This window comes from Scyliorhinus torazame, chromosome 26, assembly GCF_047496885.1.
Source record: "Scyliorhinus torazame isolate Kashiwa2021f chromosome 26, sScyTor2.1, whole genome shotgun sequence".
Lineage (NCBI taxonomy): Eukaryota > Metazoa > Chordata > Chondrichthyes > Carcharhiniformes > Scyliorhinidae > Scyliorhinus > Scyliorhinus torazame.
In genome coordinates, this window is record NC_092732.1 from 41,704,286 (window position 1) to 41,720,958 (window position 16,673).

The window sequence follows — 16,673 nt, forward strand, 5'->3', positions numbered from 1 at the left end:
GCTATTCACGCTCAGCTAATCTTAAGGATCTGGGGTCGCCCCCCCCCTCCCTTAATTTTCCCACCCGTTCCTCCCGCCAGCTGCCCCGATTTTCCTGAAGGCACCGACTGTCTCTGGACGGCAGGAATCGAGACGTCCCCCCTCCGTACCTGACCATCTCGCTGTCTGGGTCGCTGAATCGGGGACTGAGGGTTTGAGCAGTAAAACCATTTGACAACACGACCTCGAGGGTCCATTCACACACACGTGTGGATGAGGCTCCCCCCGGACAGGGACGACGAGAGGAATATCAACACCCCGCCCCCGTGCATTAGCCATCCAGGAGGCGAAGGGCAGCTCTCCGCACCTGCCCCCTCCGCATAGAACCACGGGCGGACAATACGAGGATTGGTCTGTGGAGGAGAGAAGGCCGGGGGAGGGGGGGGGGAACCGGTCATACAGTACCCCTCTGTACCAGCGGGGGAACTGGCCCTACACCGGGGAGGGGGCAGGAAGCAGTTGGGGGGGGGGGGGGGGGGGGAGGCAGGAAGCAGTTGGGAGGGGGATTGGGGGGGCAGGGAGTAATTGGTTGTTAGTCTCGTGCAGCTCAGTTGACTTGCCCCTTCCTGGTCGCTCGCCTCCACAGGTCGTCCTTCTGCTGGGTGGGTGGTGACCAGGTCATGGACTCCTCCATGCCTTCCGAAGGCAGTGCTGCTCCGCACTCAGGGAACAGCGCCTGGGCTTTGCTGCAGGGGGCGAGACATACAGAGTGTCAGCTTCTCCGGGAGGCTGCCTTTCCGCTATCCAAAACCCCACCTGGGCGAGAGAGAGTCAGCACGCCCCCATTCCCTATCATCATCACCCCCCCCTCCACACCACCCCCACCCAAAACCCAACAAGAGGCCATCAACCGGCCACAATGCAAGGGGGAGGCGGGAGGGAAATGTATCGCCCAGGCAGGACAGGAAAGACTTGGGTCCTGCTTCGGAGCTGGGTGGTGAAGGGAAGCGAAACTGGCTGGGTTATACAGTAAGACCACGTGTACATCACTGTCCCCATCAAACACTCCCAGGACAGGTACAGCACGGGATTAGATACAGAGTAAAGCTCCCTCTACACTGTCCCCATCAAACACTCCCAGGGTAGGTACAGCACGGGGTTAGATACAGAGTGACGCTCCCTCTACACTGTCCCCATCAAACACTCCCAGGACAGGTACAGCACGGGGTTAGATACAGAGTGAAGCTCCCTCTACACTGTCCCCATCAAACACTCCCAGGACAGGTACAGCACGGGGTTAGATACAGAGTAAAGCTCCCTCTACACTGTCCCCATCAAACACTCCCAGGACAGGTACAGCACGGGGTTAGATACAGAGTGAAGCTCCCTCTACACTGTCCCCATCAAACACCCCCAGGACAGGTACAGCACGGGATTAGATACAGAGTAAAGCTCCCTCTACACTGTCCCCATCAAACACTCCCAGGACAGGTACAGCACGGGGTTAGATACAGAGTGAAGCTCCCTCTACACTGTCCCCATCAAACACCCCCAGGACAGGTACAGCACGGGATTAGATACAGAGTAAAGCTCCCTCTACACTGTCCCCATCAAACACACCCAGGACAGGTACAGCACGGGGTTAGATACAGAGTAAAGCTCCCTCTACACTGTCCACATCAAACACTCCCAGGACAGGTACAGCACGGGGTTAGATACAGAGTAAAGCTCCCTCCACACTGTCCTCATCAAACACTCCCAGGACAGGTACAGCACGGGGTTAGATACAGAGTAAAGCTCCCACTACACTGTCTCCAGCAAACACTCCCAGGACAGGTACAGCACGGGGTTAGATACAGAGTAAAGCTCCCTCTACACTGTCCCCATCAAACACTCCCAGGGGAGGTACAGCATGGGGTTAGATACAGAGTAAAGCTCCCACTACACTGTCTCCAGCAAACACTCCCAGGACAGGTACAGCACGGGGTTAGATACAGAGTAAAGCTCCCTCTACACTGTCCCCATCAAACACTCCCAGGACAGGTACAGCACGGGGTTAGGTACAGAGTAAAGCTCCCTCTACACTGTCCCCATCAAACACTCCCAGGACAGGTACAGCACGGGGTTAGATACAGAGTAAAGCTCCCTCTACACTGTCCCCATCAAACACTCCCAGGACAGGTACAGCACGGGGTTAGATACAGAGTAAAGCTCCCTCTACACTGTCCCCATCAAACACTCCCAGGACAGGTACAGCACGGGGTTAGATACAGAGTAAAGCTCCCTCTACACTGTCCACATCAAACACTCCCAGGACAGGTACAGCACGGGGTTAGATACAGAGTAAAGCTCCCTCTACACTGTCCCCATCAAACACTCCCAGGACAGGTACAGCACGGGGTTAGATACAGTGTAAAACTCCCACTACACTGTCCCCATCAAACACACCCAGGACAGGTACAGCACGGGGTTAGATACAGAGTAAAGCTCCCTCTACACTGTCCCCATCAAACACACCCAGGACAGGTACAGCACGGGGTTAGATACAGAGTAAAGCTCCCTCTACACTGTCCTCATTAAACACTCCCAGGACAGGTACAGCACGGGGTTAGATACAGTGTAAAACTCCCACTACACTGTCCCCATCAAACACACCCAGGACAGGTACAGCACGGGGTTAGATACAGAGTAAAGCTCCCTCTACACTGTCCCCATCAAACACTCCCAGGACAGGTACAGCACGGGGTTAGATACAGTGTAAAACTCCCACTACACTGTCCCCATCAAACACACCCAGGACAGGTACAGCACGGGGTTAGATACAGAGTAAAGCTCCCTCTACACTGTCCCCATTAAACACTCCCAGGACAGGTACAGCACGGGGTTAGATACAGTGTAAAACTCCCACTACACTGTCCCCATCAAACACACCCAGGACAGGTACAGCACGGGGTTAGATACAGAGTAAGGCTCCCTCTACACTGTCCCCATCAAACACACCCAGGACAGGTACAGCACGGGGTTAGATACAGAGTAAAGCTCCCTCTACACTGTCCCCATTAAACACTCCCAGGACAGGTACAGCACGGGGTTAGATACAGTGTAAAACTCCCACTACACTGTCCCCATCAAACACACCCAGGACAGGTACAGCACGGGGTTAGATACAGAGTAAAGCTCCCTCTACACTGTCCCCATCAAACACTCCCAGGACAGGTACAGCACGGGGTTAGATACAGAGTAAAGCTCCCTCTACACTGTCCCCATTAAACACTCCCAGGACAGGTACAGCACGGGGTTAGATACAGTGTAAAACTCCCACTACACTGTCCCCATCAAACACTCCCAGGACAGGTACAGCACGGGGTTAGATACAAAGTAAAGCTCCCTCTACACTGTCCCCATCAAACACTCCCAGGACAGGGACAGCACGGGGTTAGATACAGTGTAAAACTCCCACTACACTGTCCCCATCAAACACTCCCAGGACAGGTACAGCACGGGGTTAGATACAGAGTAAAGCTCCCTCTACACTGTCCCCATCAAACACTCCCAGGACAGGGACAGCACGGGGTTAGATACAGAGTAAAGGTCCCTCTACACTGTCCCCATCAAACACTCCCAGGACAGGTACAGCACGGGGTTAGATACAGAGTAAAGCTCCCTCTACACTGTCCCCATCAAACACTCCCAGGACAGGTACAGCACGGGTTTAGATACAGAGTAAAGCTCCCTCTACACTGTCCCCATCAAACACTCCCAGGGCAGGTACAGCACGGGGTTAGATACAGAGTAAAGCTCGCTCTACACTGCCCCCATCAAACACTCCCAGGGCAGGTACAGCACGGGTTTAGATACAGAGTAAAGCTCCCTCTACACAGCCCCCATCAAACACTCCCAGGACAGGTACAGCACGGGTTTAGATACAGAGTAAAGCTCCCTCTACACTGTCCCCATCAAACACTCCCAGGACAGGTACAGCACGGGGTTAGATACAGAGTAAAGCTCCCTCTACACTGTCCCCATCAAACACTCCCAGGACAGGTGCAGCACGGGGTTAGATACAGAGTAAAGCTCCCTCCCTAGGGCAGGGAATGCTTGAATCAGGATTGAGTGGGTCTCACCCCCACAACCCAAAGAGGTGCAGGGTGGGTGGATCGGCCGCGCTAAATCGCCCTTAATTGGAAAAGAATAATAATTGGGTACTTTAGGGATTGAAGTTCAGACAATGGCCACATTTGGCTCCATCGGATTCTGTCCACCCAATACTCTGTGACGCTCGACATTTTGAAAAGCATGGTTTTATCAAAGTGAAACTTACTTAATGCCAGGTACCTCGCAGGATTTGGGCCGTGAAGTCACACTCTGGACCTGTGAATGAACACATTCCCATCAGTTTGATTTGTTTCATCCGACTTTTGGGCGAAGTCCGGCAGTGCCTGGATACTCCGACCTACATCGTGTCTCACCTTCCTCGTTTCCCACAGAGCTCTGGGCAGCGGTTTGTCCTCATCCTGGAGATTGTCTTCCGGTAGGAGCGGGAATGGTAACCCTGGGACGCAAAGCAGAAAGGAGTCATGGGAGTTCCTGAGACAGCGGACTTGAGCGAGTCCATTCTTTACAGAGCGAGTCTCTGGGGTCGGTGTGCCACTGCACTCGTGGGGATGTGATTCAGAGTGCGTGGGTGTGTGAGGAAAACGGTGAGCAAACGTGTAAATTGTACATCCTCCTTCATCCTAAATGTACTCACCTCTGCAGGGGCCAGGCTTTATGTCCGCAATTCCCAGTTTCTGCACGGAACAGCTCGTCCCACACAGCTTCACTCTGTACAGACCCAGTCACACACACACAGCTTCACTCTGTACAGACCCAGTCACACACACACAGCTTCACTCTGTACAGACCCAGTCACACACACACAGCTTCACTCTGTACAGACCCAGTCACACACACACAGCTTCACTCTGTACAGACCCAGTCACACACACACAGCTTCACTCTGTACAGACCCAGTCACACACACACAGCTTCACTCTGTACAGACCCAGTTACACACACACAGCTTCACTCTGTACAGACCCAGTCACACACACACAGCTTCACTCTGTACAGACCCAGTCACACACACAGAGCTTCACTCTGTACAGACCCAGTCACACACACAGAGCTTCACTCTGTACAGACCCAGTCACAGAGCTTCACTCTGTACAGACCCAGTCACACACACACAGCCTCACTCTGTACAGACCCAGTCACAGAGCTTCACTCTGTACAGACCCAGTCACACACACACAGCCTCACTCTGTACAGACCCAGTCACACACACACAGCTTCACTCTGTACAGACCCAGTCACACACACACAGCCTCACTCTGTACAGACCCAGTCACACACACAGCTTCACTCTGTACAGACCCAGTCACACACACAGCTTCACTCTGTACAGACCCAGTCACACACACACAGCTTCACTCTGTACAGACCCAGTCACACACACACAGCTTCACTCTGTACAGACCCAGTCACACACACACAGCTTCACTCTGTACAGACCCAGTCACACACAGAGCTTCACTCTGTACAGACCCAGTCACACACACACAGCTTCACTCTGTACAGACCCAGTCACACACACACAGCTTCACTCTGTACAGACCCAGTCACACACACAGAGCTTCACTCTGTACAGACCCAGTCACACACACACAGCTTCACTCTGTACAGACCCAGTCACACACACACAGCTTCACTCTGTACAGACCCAGTCACACACACAGAGCTTCACTCTGTACAGACCCAGTCACACACACACAGCTTCACTCTGTACAGACCCAGTCACACACACACAGCTTCACTCTGTACAGACCCAGTCACACACACACAGCTTCACTCTGTACAGACCCAGTCACACACAGAGCTTCACTCTGTACAGACCCAGTCACACACACACAGCTTCACTCTGTACAGACCCAGTCACACACACACACACAGCTTCACTCTGTACAGACCCAGTCACACACACACAGCTTCACTCTGTACAGACCCAGTCACACACACACAGCTTCACTCTGTACAGACCCAGTCACACACACACAGCTTCACTCTGTACAGACCCAGTCACACACAGAGCTTCACTCTGTACAGACCCAGTCACACACACACAGCTTCACTCTGTACAGACCCAGTCACACACACACAGCTTCACTCTGTACAGACCCAGTCACACACACAGCTTCACTCTGTCCAGACCCAGTCACACACACACACAGCTTCACTCTGTACAGACCCAGTCACACACACAGAGCTTCACTCTGTACAGACCCAGTCACACACACACAGCTTCACTCTGTACAGACCCAGTCACACACACACACACACACAGAGCTTCACTCTGTACAGACCCAGTCACACACACACAGCTTCACTCTGTACAGACCCAGTCACACACACAGCTTCACTCTGTACAGACCCAGTCACACACACAGCTTCACTCTGTACAGACCCAGTCAGACACACACAGCTTCACTCTGTCCAGACCCAGTCACACACACAGAGCTTCACTCTGTACAGACCCAGTCACACACACAGCTTCACTCTGTACAGACCCAGTCACACACACACAGCTTCACTCTGTACAGACCCAGTCACACACACAGCTTCACTCTGTACAGACCCAGTCACACACACAGCTTCACTCTGTCCAGACCCAGTCACACACACACACAGCTTCACTCTGTACAGACCCAGTCACACACACAGCTTCACTCTGTACAGACCCAGTCACACACAGAGCTTCACTCTGTACAGACCCAGTCACACACACAGCTTCACTCTGTACAGACCCAGTCACACACACACAGCTTCACTCTGTACAGACCCAGTCACACACACACAGCTTCACTCTGTACAGACCCAGTCACACACACAGCTTCACTCTGTACAGACCCAGTCACACACACAGCTTCACTCTGTACAGACCCAGTCACACACACACAGCTTCACTCTGTACAGACCCAGTCACACACACACAGCTTCACTCTGTACAGACCCAGTCACACACACACAGCTTCACTCTGTACAGACCCAGTCACACACACACAGCTTCACTCTGTACAGACCCAGTCACACACACACAGCTTCACTCTGTACAGACCCAGTCACACACACACAGCTTCACTCTGTCCAGACCCAGTCACACACACAGCTTCACTCTGTACAGACCCAGTCACACACACACAGATTCACTCTGTACAGACCCAGTCACACACAGCTTCACTCTGTACAGACCCAGTCACACACACACACAGCTTCACTCTGTACAGACCCAGTCACACACAGCTTCACTCTGTACAGACCCAGTCACACACACACACAGCTTCACTCTGTACAGACCCAGTCACTCACACACACAGCTTCACTCTGTACAGACCCAGTCACACACACACACAGCTTCACTCTGTACAGACCCAGTCACACACACACACAGCTTCACTCTGTCCAGACCCAGTCACACACACACAGCTTCACTCTGTCCAGACCCAGTCACACACACACACAGCGTCACTCTGTACAGACCCAGTCACACACACAGCTTCACTCTGTACAGACCCAGTCACACACACAGCTTCACTCTGTACAGACCCAGTCACACACACACACAGCTTCACTCTGTACAGACCCAGTCACACACACAGCTTCACTCTGTACAGACCCAGTCACACACAGAGCTTCACTCTGTACAGACCCAGTCACACACACAGCTTCACTCTGTACAGACCCAGTCACACACACACACAGCTTCACTCTGTACAGACCCAGTCACACACACACAGCTTCACTCTGTACAGACCCAGTCACACACACACAGCCTCACTCTGTACAGACCCAGTCACACACACAGAGCTTCACTCTGTACAGACCCAGTCACACACACACAGCTTCACTCTGTACAGACCCAGTCACACACAGAGCTTCACTCTGTACAGACCCAGTCACACACAGAGCTTCACTCTGTACAGACCCAGTCACACACACAGCTTCACTCTGTACAGACCCAGTCACACACACACAGCTTCACTCTGTACAGACCCAGTTACACACACACAGCTTCACTCTGTACAGACCCAGTCACACACACACAGCTTCACTCTGTACAGACCCAGTTACACACACACAGCTTCACTCTGTACAGACCCAGTCACACACAGAGCTTCACTCTGTACAGACCCAGTCACACACACACAGCTTCACTCTGTACAGACCCAGTCACACACACACAGCTTCACTCTGTACAGACCCAGTCACACACACAGAGCTTCACTCTGTACAGACCCAGTCACACACACACAGCTTCACTCTGTACAGACCCAGTCACACACACACAGCTTCACTCTGTACAGACCCAGTCACACACACACAGCTTCACTCTGTACAGACCCAGTTACACACACACAGCTTCACTCTGTACAGACCCAGTCACACACACACAGCTTCACTCTGTACAGACCCAGTCACACACACAGCTTCACTCTGTACAGACCCAGTCACACACACAGCTTCACTCTGTACAGACCCAGTCACACACACAGCTTCACTCTGTACAGACCCAGTCACACACACAGAGCTTCACTCTGTACAGACCCAGTCACACACACAGCTTCACTCTGTACAGACCCAGTCACACACAGAGCTTCACTCTGTACAGACCCAGTCACACACACAGAGCTTCACTCTGTACAGACCCAGTCACACACACACAGCTTCACTCTGTACAGACCCAGTCACACACACACAGCTTCACTCTGTACAGACCCAGTCACACACACACAGCTTCACTCTGTACAGACCCAGTTACACACACACAGCTTCACTCTGTACAGACCCAGTCACACACACACAGCTTCACTCTGTACAGACACAGTCACACACACAGCTTCACTCTGTACAGACCCAGTCACACACACAGCTTCACTCTGTACAGACCCAGTCACACACACAGAGCTTCACTCTGTACAGACCCAGTCACACACACAGCTTCACTCTGTACAGACCCAGTCACACACAGAGCTTCACTCTGTACAGACCCAGTCACACACACACAGCTTCACTCTGTACAGACCCAGTCACACACACACAGCTTCACTCTGTACAGACCCAGTCACACACACACAGCTTCACTCTGTACAGACCCAGTCACACACACAGAGCTTCACTCTGTACAGACCCAGTCACACACACAGCTTCACTCTGTACAGACCCAGTCACACACAGAGCTTCACTCTGTACAGACCCAGTCACACACACACAGCTTCACTCTGTACAGACCCAGTCACACACACACAGCTTCACTCTGTACAGACCCAGTTACACACACACAGCCTCACTCTGTACAGACCCAGTCACACACACACAGCTTCACTCTGTACAGACCCAGTTACACACACACAGCTTCACTCTGTACAGACCCAGTCTCACACACAGCTTCACTCTGTACAGACCCAGTCACACACACAGCTTCACTCTGTACAGACCCAGTCACACACACAGCTTCACTCTGTACAGACCCAGTCTCACACACACAGCTTCACTCTGTACAGACCCAGTCACACACGCTGCTTCACTCTGTACAGACCCAGTCTCACACACACAGCTTCACTCTGTACAGACCCAGTCTCACACACACACAGCTTCACTCTGTACAGACCCAGTCACACACACAGAGCTTCACTCTGTACAGACCCAGTCACACACACAGCTTCACTCTGTACAGACCCAGTCACACACACAGCTTCACTCTGTACAGACCCAGTCACACACACACAGAGCTTCACTCTGTACAGACCCAGTCACACACACAGCTTCACTCTGTACAGACCCAGTCACACACACACAGCTTCACTCTGTACAGACCCAGTCACACACACACAGCTTCACTCTGTACAGACCCAGTCACACACACACAGCTTCACTCTGTACAGACCCAGTCACACACACAGCTTCACTCTGTACAGACCCAGTCACACACACACAGCTTCACTCTGTACAGACCCAGTCACACACACACAGCTTCACTCTGTACAGACCCAGTCACACACACAGAGCTTCACTCTGTACAGACCCAGTCACACACAGAGCTTCACTCTGTACAGACCCAGTCACACACACACAGCTTCACTCTGTACAGACCCAGTCACACACACAGAGCTTCACTCTGTACAGACCCAGTCACACACAGAGCTTCACTCTGTACAGACCCAGTCACACACACAGAGCTTCACTCTGTACAGACCCAGTCTCACACACAGAGCTTCACTCTGTACAGACCCAGTCACACACACAGCTTCACTCTGTACAGACCCAGTCACACACACACAGCTTCACTCTGTACAGACCCAGTCACACACACACAGCTTCACTCTGTACAGACCCAGTCACACACACACAGCTTCACTCTGTACAGACCCAGTCACACACACACAGCTTCACTCTGTACAGACCCAGTCAGTCACACACACACACAGCTTCACTCTGTACAGACCCAGTCACACACACACAGCTTCACTCTGTACAGACCCAGTCACACACAGAGCTTCACTCTGTACAGACCCAGTCACACACACACAGCTTCACTCTGTACAGACCCAGTCTCACACACACAGCTTCACTCTGTACAGACCCAGTCACACACACACACACACACAGAGCTTCACTCTGTACAGACCCAGTCACACACACAGCTTCACTCTGTACAGACCCAGTCACACACAGAGCTTCACTCTGTACAGACCCAGTCACACACACACAGCTTCACTCTGTACAGACCCAGTCACACACACACAGCTTCACTCTGTGCAGTCCGAATCGAACACAGAGCTTCACTCTGTGCAGAACAAGACAAGTACAAGGAAATGAAGAGGGACATTGTGGACGCACTCACCTTTTCCAAAGCTGGCCAGTTCTCCATCCAGTAAACCTGTCGACAATAGATTGTAAATGTCAAGACAGATCCGGAGTTATAGGATCTAACCTGCCTGCCCTGTGCTGCCCGTCTGAAAGATCTATCCATACATCAGCAATATTGGCTTTTCCCTATATCTCTACTCTGTACCAAACCCCTGTCAATCTCTCGGTTTGAATTTTTCAATTTAATTTCCTTTTGAAAATGACCATTCACTGGAATATCACCAGATCCTCAGGCAGCTTTTCCCAGGTCACCAATTCAAATAAATCCCCGTCTTCTCCCATCAGCTACGGACAGAACAGGATAGAGTGGACCAACCTTTCACACACTGGTTCCTCTGCTGGAGCTGAAAATGTCAGCAATAATTAGACAACACCGCAATCATATCATTCATTCACCAGAAACCTTCCTACCTTACAGCACTGTGGTGTAACAAATGTATCACTCCTAACCCCATGCTGTACCTGTCCTGGGAGTGTTTGATGGGGACAGTGTAGAGGGAGCTTTACTCTGTATCTAACCCCATGCTGTACCTGTCCTGGGAGTGTTTGATGGGGACAGTGTAGAGGGAGCTTTACTCTGTATCTAACCCCGTGCTGTACCTGTCCTGGGAGTGTTTGATGGGGACAGTGTAGAGGGAGCTTTACTCTGTATCTAACCCCGTGCTGTACCTGTCCTGGGAGTGTTTGATGTGGACAGTGCAGAGGGGGCTTTACTCTGTATCTAACCCCGTGCTGTACCTGTCCTGGGAGTGTTTGATGGGGACAGTGTAGAGGGAGCTTTACTCTGTATCTAACCCCGTGCTGTACCTGTCCTGGGAGTGTTTGATGGGGACAGTGTAGAGGGAGCTTTACTCTGTATCTAACCCCGTGCTGTACCTGTCCTGGGAGTGTTTGATGGGGACAGTGCAGAGGGAGCTTTACTCTGTATCTAACCCCGTGCTGTACCTGTCCTGGGAGTGTTCGATGGGGACAGTGTAGAGGGCGGTTTATTCTGTATCTAACCCAGTGCTGTACCTGTCCTGGGAGTGTTTGATGGGGACAGTGTAGAGGGAGCTTTACTCTGTATCTAACCCCGTGCTGTACCTGTCTTGGGAGTGTTTGATGGGGACAGTGTAGAGGGAGCTTTACTTTATTTCTAACCCCGTGCTGTACCTGTCCTGGGAGTGTTTGATGGGGACAGTGTAGAGGGAGCTTTACTCTGTATCTAACCTCATGCTGTACCTGTCCTGGGAGTGTTTGATGGGGACAGTGTAGAGGGAGCTTTACTCTGTATCTAACCCCGTGCTGTACCTGTCCTGGGAGTGTTTGATGGGGACAGTGTAGAGGGAGCTTTACTCTGTATCTAACCTCATGCTGTACCTGTCCTGGGAGTGTTTGATGGGGACAGTGTAGAGGGAGCTTTACTCGGTATCTAACCCAGTGCTGTACCTGTCCTGGAGCAACAAAAGGGCAGCACGGTAGCATTGTGGTTAGCACTGCTGCCTCACAGCTCCAGGGTCCCAGGTTCGATTCCGGCTTGGGTCACTGTCTGTGCGGAGTCTGCACGTCCTCCCCGTGTGTGCGTGGGTTTCCTCCGGGTGCTCCGGTTTCCTCCCACAGTCCAAAGATGGTGCAGGTTAGGTGGATTGGCCGTGATAAATTGCCCTTAGTGTCCAAAATTGCCCTTAATGTTGGGTGGGGTTACTGGGTTATGGGGATAGGGTGGAGGTGTTGACCTTGGGTAGGGTGCTCTTTCCAAGAGCCGGTGCAGACTCGATGGGCCGAATGGCCTCCTGCACTGTAAATTCTATGATAATCGATGAAGTGAGAGCTTCGTTGTGCGATTAACTCAATCACCGATCCTGGAGTGAAAGGTCTCTTGTTCAATCCCACTGCACCAGCCAGCTCCCCACTGGGTAGTTCAGGTTCCATGAACATGCACACAGTGAATCAGGCAGAGGTCTCCCCTTTCCAGTCTGTACACGGCTCAGCATTCTGCTTTCAAACACGCGGACTGGGACTTGGAGCGTGTTGAGGGACTTACCGCTTCTCTTGCTGTGGCTCAGCACAGCCTGCCCGGGCCCGGCGAATGGACTGGCTGCATTCGGATGGTTCACACTCGTGTGCAGGGCAGAGTCAGAGTTCGTTCTGCAGGAAGAATGAAAGTCAAAAGGCCAACTGAATCCCCAACAGGACGGCAGAGAGGAATGAAACGGCGGGAATGTGGTACTGTGCCTATCAGTGTGGAAGAGAGAGGGGAATGGCGGGATGGGAGGTGTGGTGTGGGGGGGGAGAGGGAGAGGGAGAGGGAAAGAGACAGAGAGAGAGAGAGAGAGAGAGACAGAGAGAGAGAGAGAGAGAGAGAGAGAGAGAGAGAGAGAAGAGAGACACAGACAGAGAGAGAGACAGAGAGAGAGACAGAGAGAGACAGGAAAAGTGACAGAGAGAGACAGAGACAGAGAGAGAGAGAGAGAGAGAGAAAGAGAGACACAGACAGAGAGAGAGACAGAGAGAGAGAGAGAGACAGGAAAAGTGACAGAGAGAGACAGAGACAGAGAGAGAGACAGGGACAGAGAGAGGGAGAGACAGAGAGAGAGAGAGAGACAGAGAGAGAGAGAAAGAGAGACACAGACAGAGAGAGAGACAGAGAGAGAGAGAGAGAGACAGGAAAAGTGACAGAGAGAGACAGAGACAGAGAGAGAGAGAGACAGAGAGAGAGAGAGACAGAGAGAGAGAGACAGGGACAGAGAGAGAGACAGAGACAGAGACAGAGACAGAGAGAGAGAGAGAGAGAGAGAGAGAGAAAGAGAGACACAGACAGAGAGGGAGACAGAGAGAGAGAGAGACAGGAAAAGTGACAGAGAGAGACAGAGACAGAGACAGAGAGAGAGACAGGGACAGAGAGAGGGAGAGATAGAGAGAGAGATAGAGAGAGAGAGAGAGACAGAGAGAGAGACAGAGAGAGAGAGACAGAGAGAGAGAGACAGAGAGAGAGACAGAGAGAGAGACAGAGAGAGAGACAGAGAGAGAGAGAGACAGAGAGAGAGACAGAGAGAGAGACAGAGAGAGAGAGAGACAGAGACAGAGAGAGAGACAGAGAGAGAGAGAGAGAGAGACAGAGAGAGAGAGAGAGAGGGACAGAGAGAGAGAGAGGGACAGAGAGAGAGAGAGGGACAGAGAGAGAGAGGGACAGAGAGAGAGAGAGACAGAGAGAGAGAGAGGGACAGAGAGAGAGAGAGAGGGACAGAGAGAGAGAGAGAGGGACAGAGAGAGAGAGGGACAGAGAGACAGAGAGAGAGAGAGAGAGGGTTGCTGCTGCGGAAATCCAAAAGGAAATGGCTAAAGAGTGGGTGGGCGGGGATGGTGTGCGACGCTGGGGGAGCGAGCGGGAGCGCGGAGGCGGGATATGGGACTGGCCTAGAGAAGGTAATGGCTAGTCGACACGGGAGGGGGGCAGGTAGCCCCCCTAGTGAGGCTGATCACGTGGAACGTGAGAGGCCTGAACGGACCGATAAAAAGGGCTCGAGTGCTCGCGCATTTGAAAGGACTAAGGGCAGACGTGGTTATGCTCCAAGAGACGCACCTAAAGGTGGCGGACCAAGTTAGGTTAAGGAAAGGATGGGTGGGACAGGTGTTCCACTCAGGACTGGACGCAAAGAACAGAGGGGTGGCCATTATGGTGGGGAAACGGGTAGCATTTGAAGCAAAGAACATCGTAGCAGATAGCAGAGGTAGATATGTAATGGTGAGTGGTAGGCTGGAGGGAATGGAGGTCGTGTTGGTTAATGTGTATGCCCCAAACTGGGACGATGTGGGATTTATGAGATGGATGCTGAGGCGTATACCGGACCTGGAGGTAGGAAACTTGATTTTAGGAGGGGACTTTAATACGGTGCTGGACCCGGGGCTAGATAGATCCAGCTCAAGGACCGGAAGAAGGCCGGCAGCGGCCAAGGTACTTAAGGGGTTTATGGACCAAATGGGGGGAGTGGATCCATGGCGATTTCTTAAACCTAGGGCTAGGGAGTTCTCCTTCTTCTCCCATGTCCATAAAGTGTACTCCCGGATAGATTTTTTTGTTTTGGGAAGGTCGTTGATCTCTAGGGTGGAAGAAGCTGAGTACTCAGCCATAGCGGTTTCGGATCATGCCCCACATTGGGTGGACCTGGAATTAGGAGAGGGCAGGGAGCAGAGAACACTCTGGCGATTAGATGTGGGACTGATGGCGGATGAGGGAGTGTGTGCAAGAGTGCGGGGGTGTATTGAGAGATACCTGGAGGTCAATGACGACGGCGAGGTCCCTGTGGGAGTGGTATGGGAAGCACTAAAAGCGGTGGTCAGAGGAGAGCTGATCTCCATTGGGGCCCACAAAAGGAAAACAGAGGCCAAGGAAAGGGAAAGATTGCTGGGGGAGATTTTAAGAGTGGATAGGGAATTTGCAGAGACCCCAGAGGAGGAATTGTACAGGGAGAGGAGACGACTCCAGACCGAGTTTGACCTTCTGACCACCAGAAAGGCGGAGGTACTGTGGAGGAAGGCACAGGGGAGGAGGTATGAATATGGGGAAAAGGCTAGTCGCCTGTTGGCTCATCAATTGCGAAAGAGGGCAGCAGCGAAGGAGATAGGAGGAATTAGAGACGAAAGGGGAGACACGGTGCGAAGGGCAGGAAAGATAAATGAGGTGTTTAAGACCTTCTATGAGGAACTGTATAGGTCTCAACCCCCAGATGGAGAGGAGGGGATGCGGCAGTTCCTGGACCAATTGAGGTTCCCGAGAGTGGAGGAGCAGGAGGTGGTAGGCCTGGGGGCACCGATTGGGGTGGACGAGGTTATTAAGGGACTGGGAAGCATGCAAGCAGGGAAGGCCCCGGGACCAGACGGGTTCCCGGTGGAATATTACAGAAAATATGTGGACTTGTTGGCCCCGTTGATGGCGAGGACGTTCAATGAGGCCAGGGAAGGGGGGACTCTACCCCCGACGATGTCGGAGGCGATGATATCGTTAATTTTGAAGAGGGATAAAGACCCGTTGCAGTGCGGGTCCTATAGACCTATTTCATTATTGAACGTGGACGCCAAATTGTTGGCAAAGGTACTGGCATCGAGGATAGAGGACTGTGTCCCGGGGGTGGTGCACGAAGACCAGACAGGGTTCGTAAAAGGGAGACAACTGAATGTTAACGTGCGACGACTACTAGGGGTGATAATGATGCCCCCAGTGGAGGGAGAGGCAGAGATAGTGGCGGCAATGGATGCAGAGAAGGCATTTGATAGGGTGGAGTGGGAGTATTTATGGGAAGTGTTAAGGAGGTTTGGGTTCGGGAACGGGTTTATTAGCTGGGTTAGACTTCTTTATGGGGCTCCAACGGCAAGCGTAGTTACAGGTCGACATAGATCGGAGTATTTCCGACTATATAGGGGAACAAGACAGGGATGCCCGCTGTCTCCATTGTTGTTCGCGTTGGCAATTGAACCTCTGGCCATGGCGTTGAGAGACTCCAGGAAATGGAGAGGGGTGATTAGAGGGGGAGAAGAACACCGAGTCTCGTTATACGCAGATGACTTGTTATACGTGTCGGACCCAGCGGGGGGGATGATAGAGGTTATGCGAATTTTGAGGGGGTTCGGGGATTTCTCGGGGTATAGGCTAAACATGGGGAAGAGTGAATTATTTGTGATACATCCAGGGGACCAGAGTAGAGAGATAGAAGGCTTGCCTCTAAGGAAAGTGGAAAGAAACTTCCGATACCTGG

The 16,673-nt window shown here is 52.3% G+C and overlaps 1 protein-coding gene across 1 annotated transcript in view; it reads right to left on the reverse strand.

Moving 5' to 3' along the window:
* Positions 1-16,673, reverse strand: part of LOC140403003 (CREB-regulated transcription coactivator 2-like) — a 125,224-nt gene that overhangs the window by 31,172 nt on the left and 77,379 nt on the right. Inside the window, 5 exon segments of the mRNA XM_072490658.1 lie at positions 600-725; positions 4,301-4,350; positions 4,449-4,531; positions 10,916-10,951; positions 12,965-13,068. Coding sequence (XP_072346759.1) covers positions 600-725; positions 4,301-4,350; positions 4,449-4,531; positions 10,916-10,951; positions 12,965-13,068 — 399 coding nt within the window.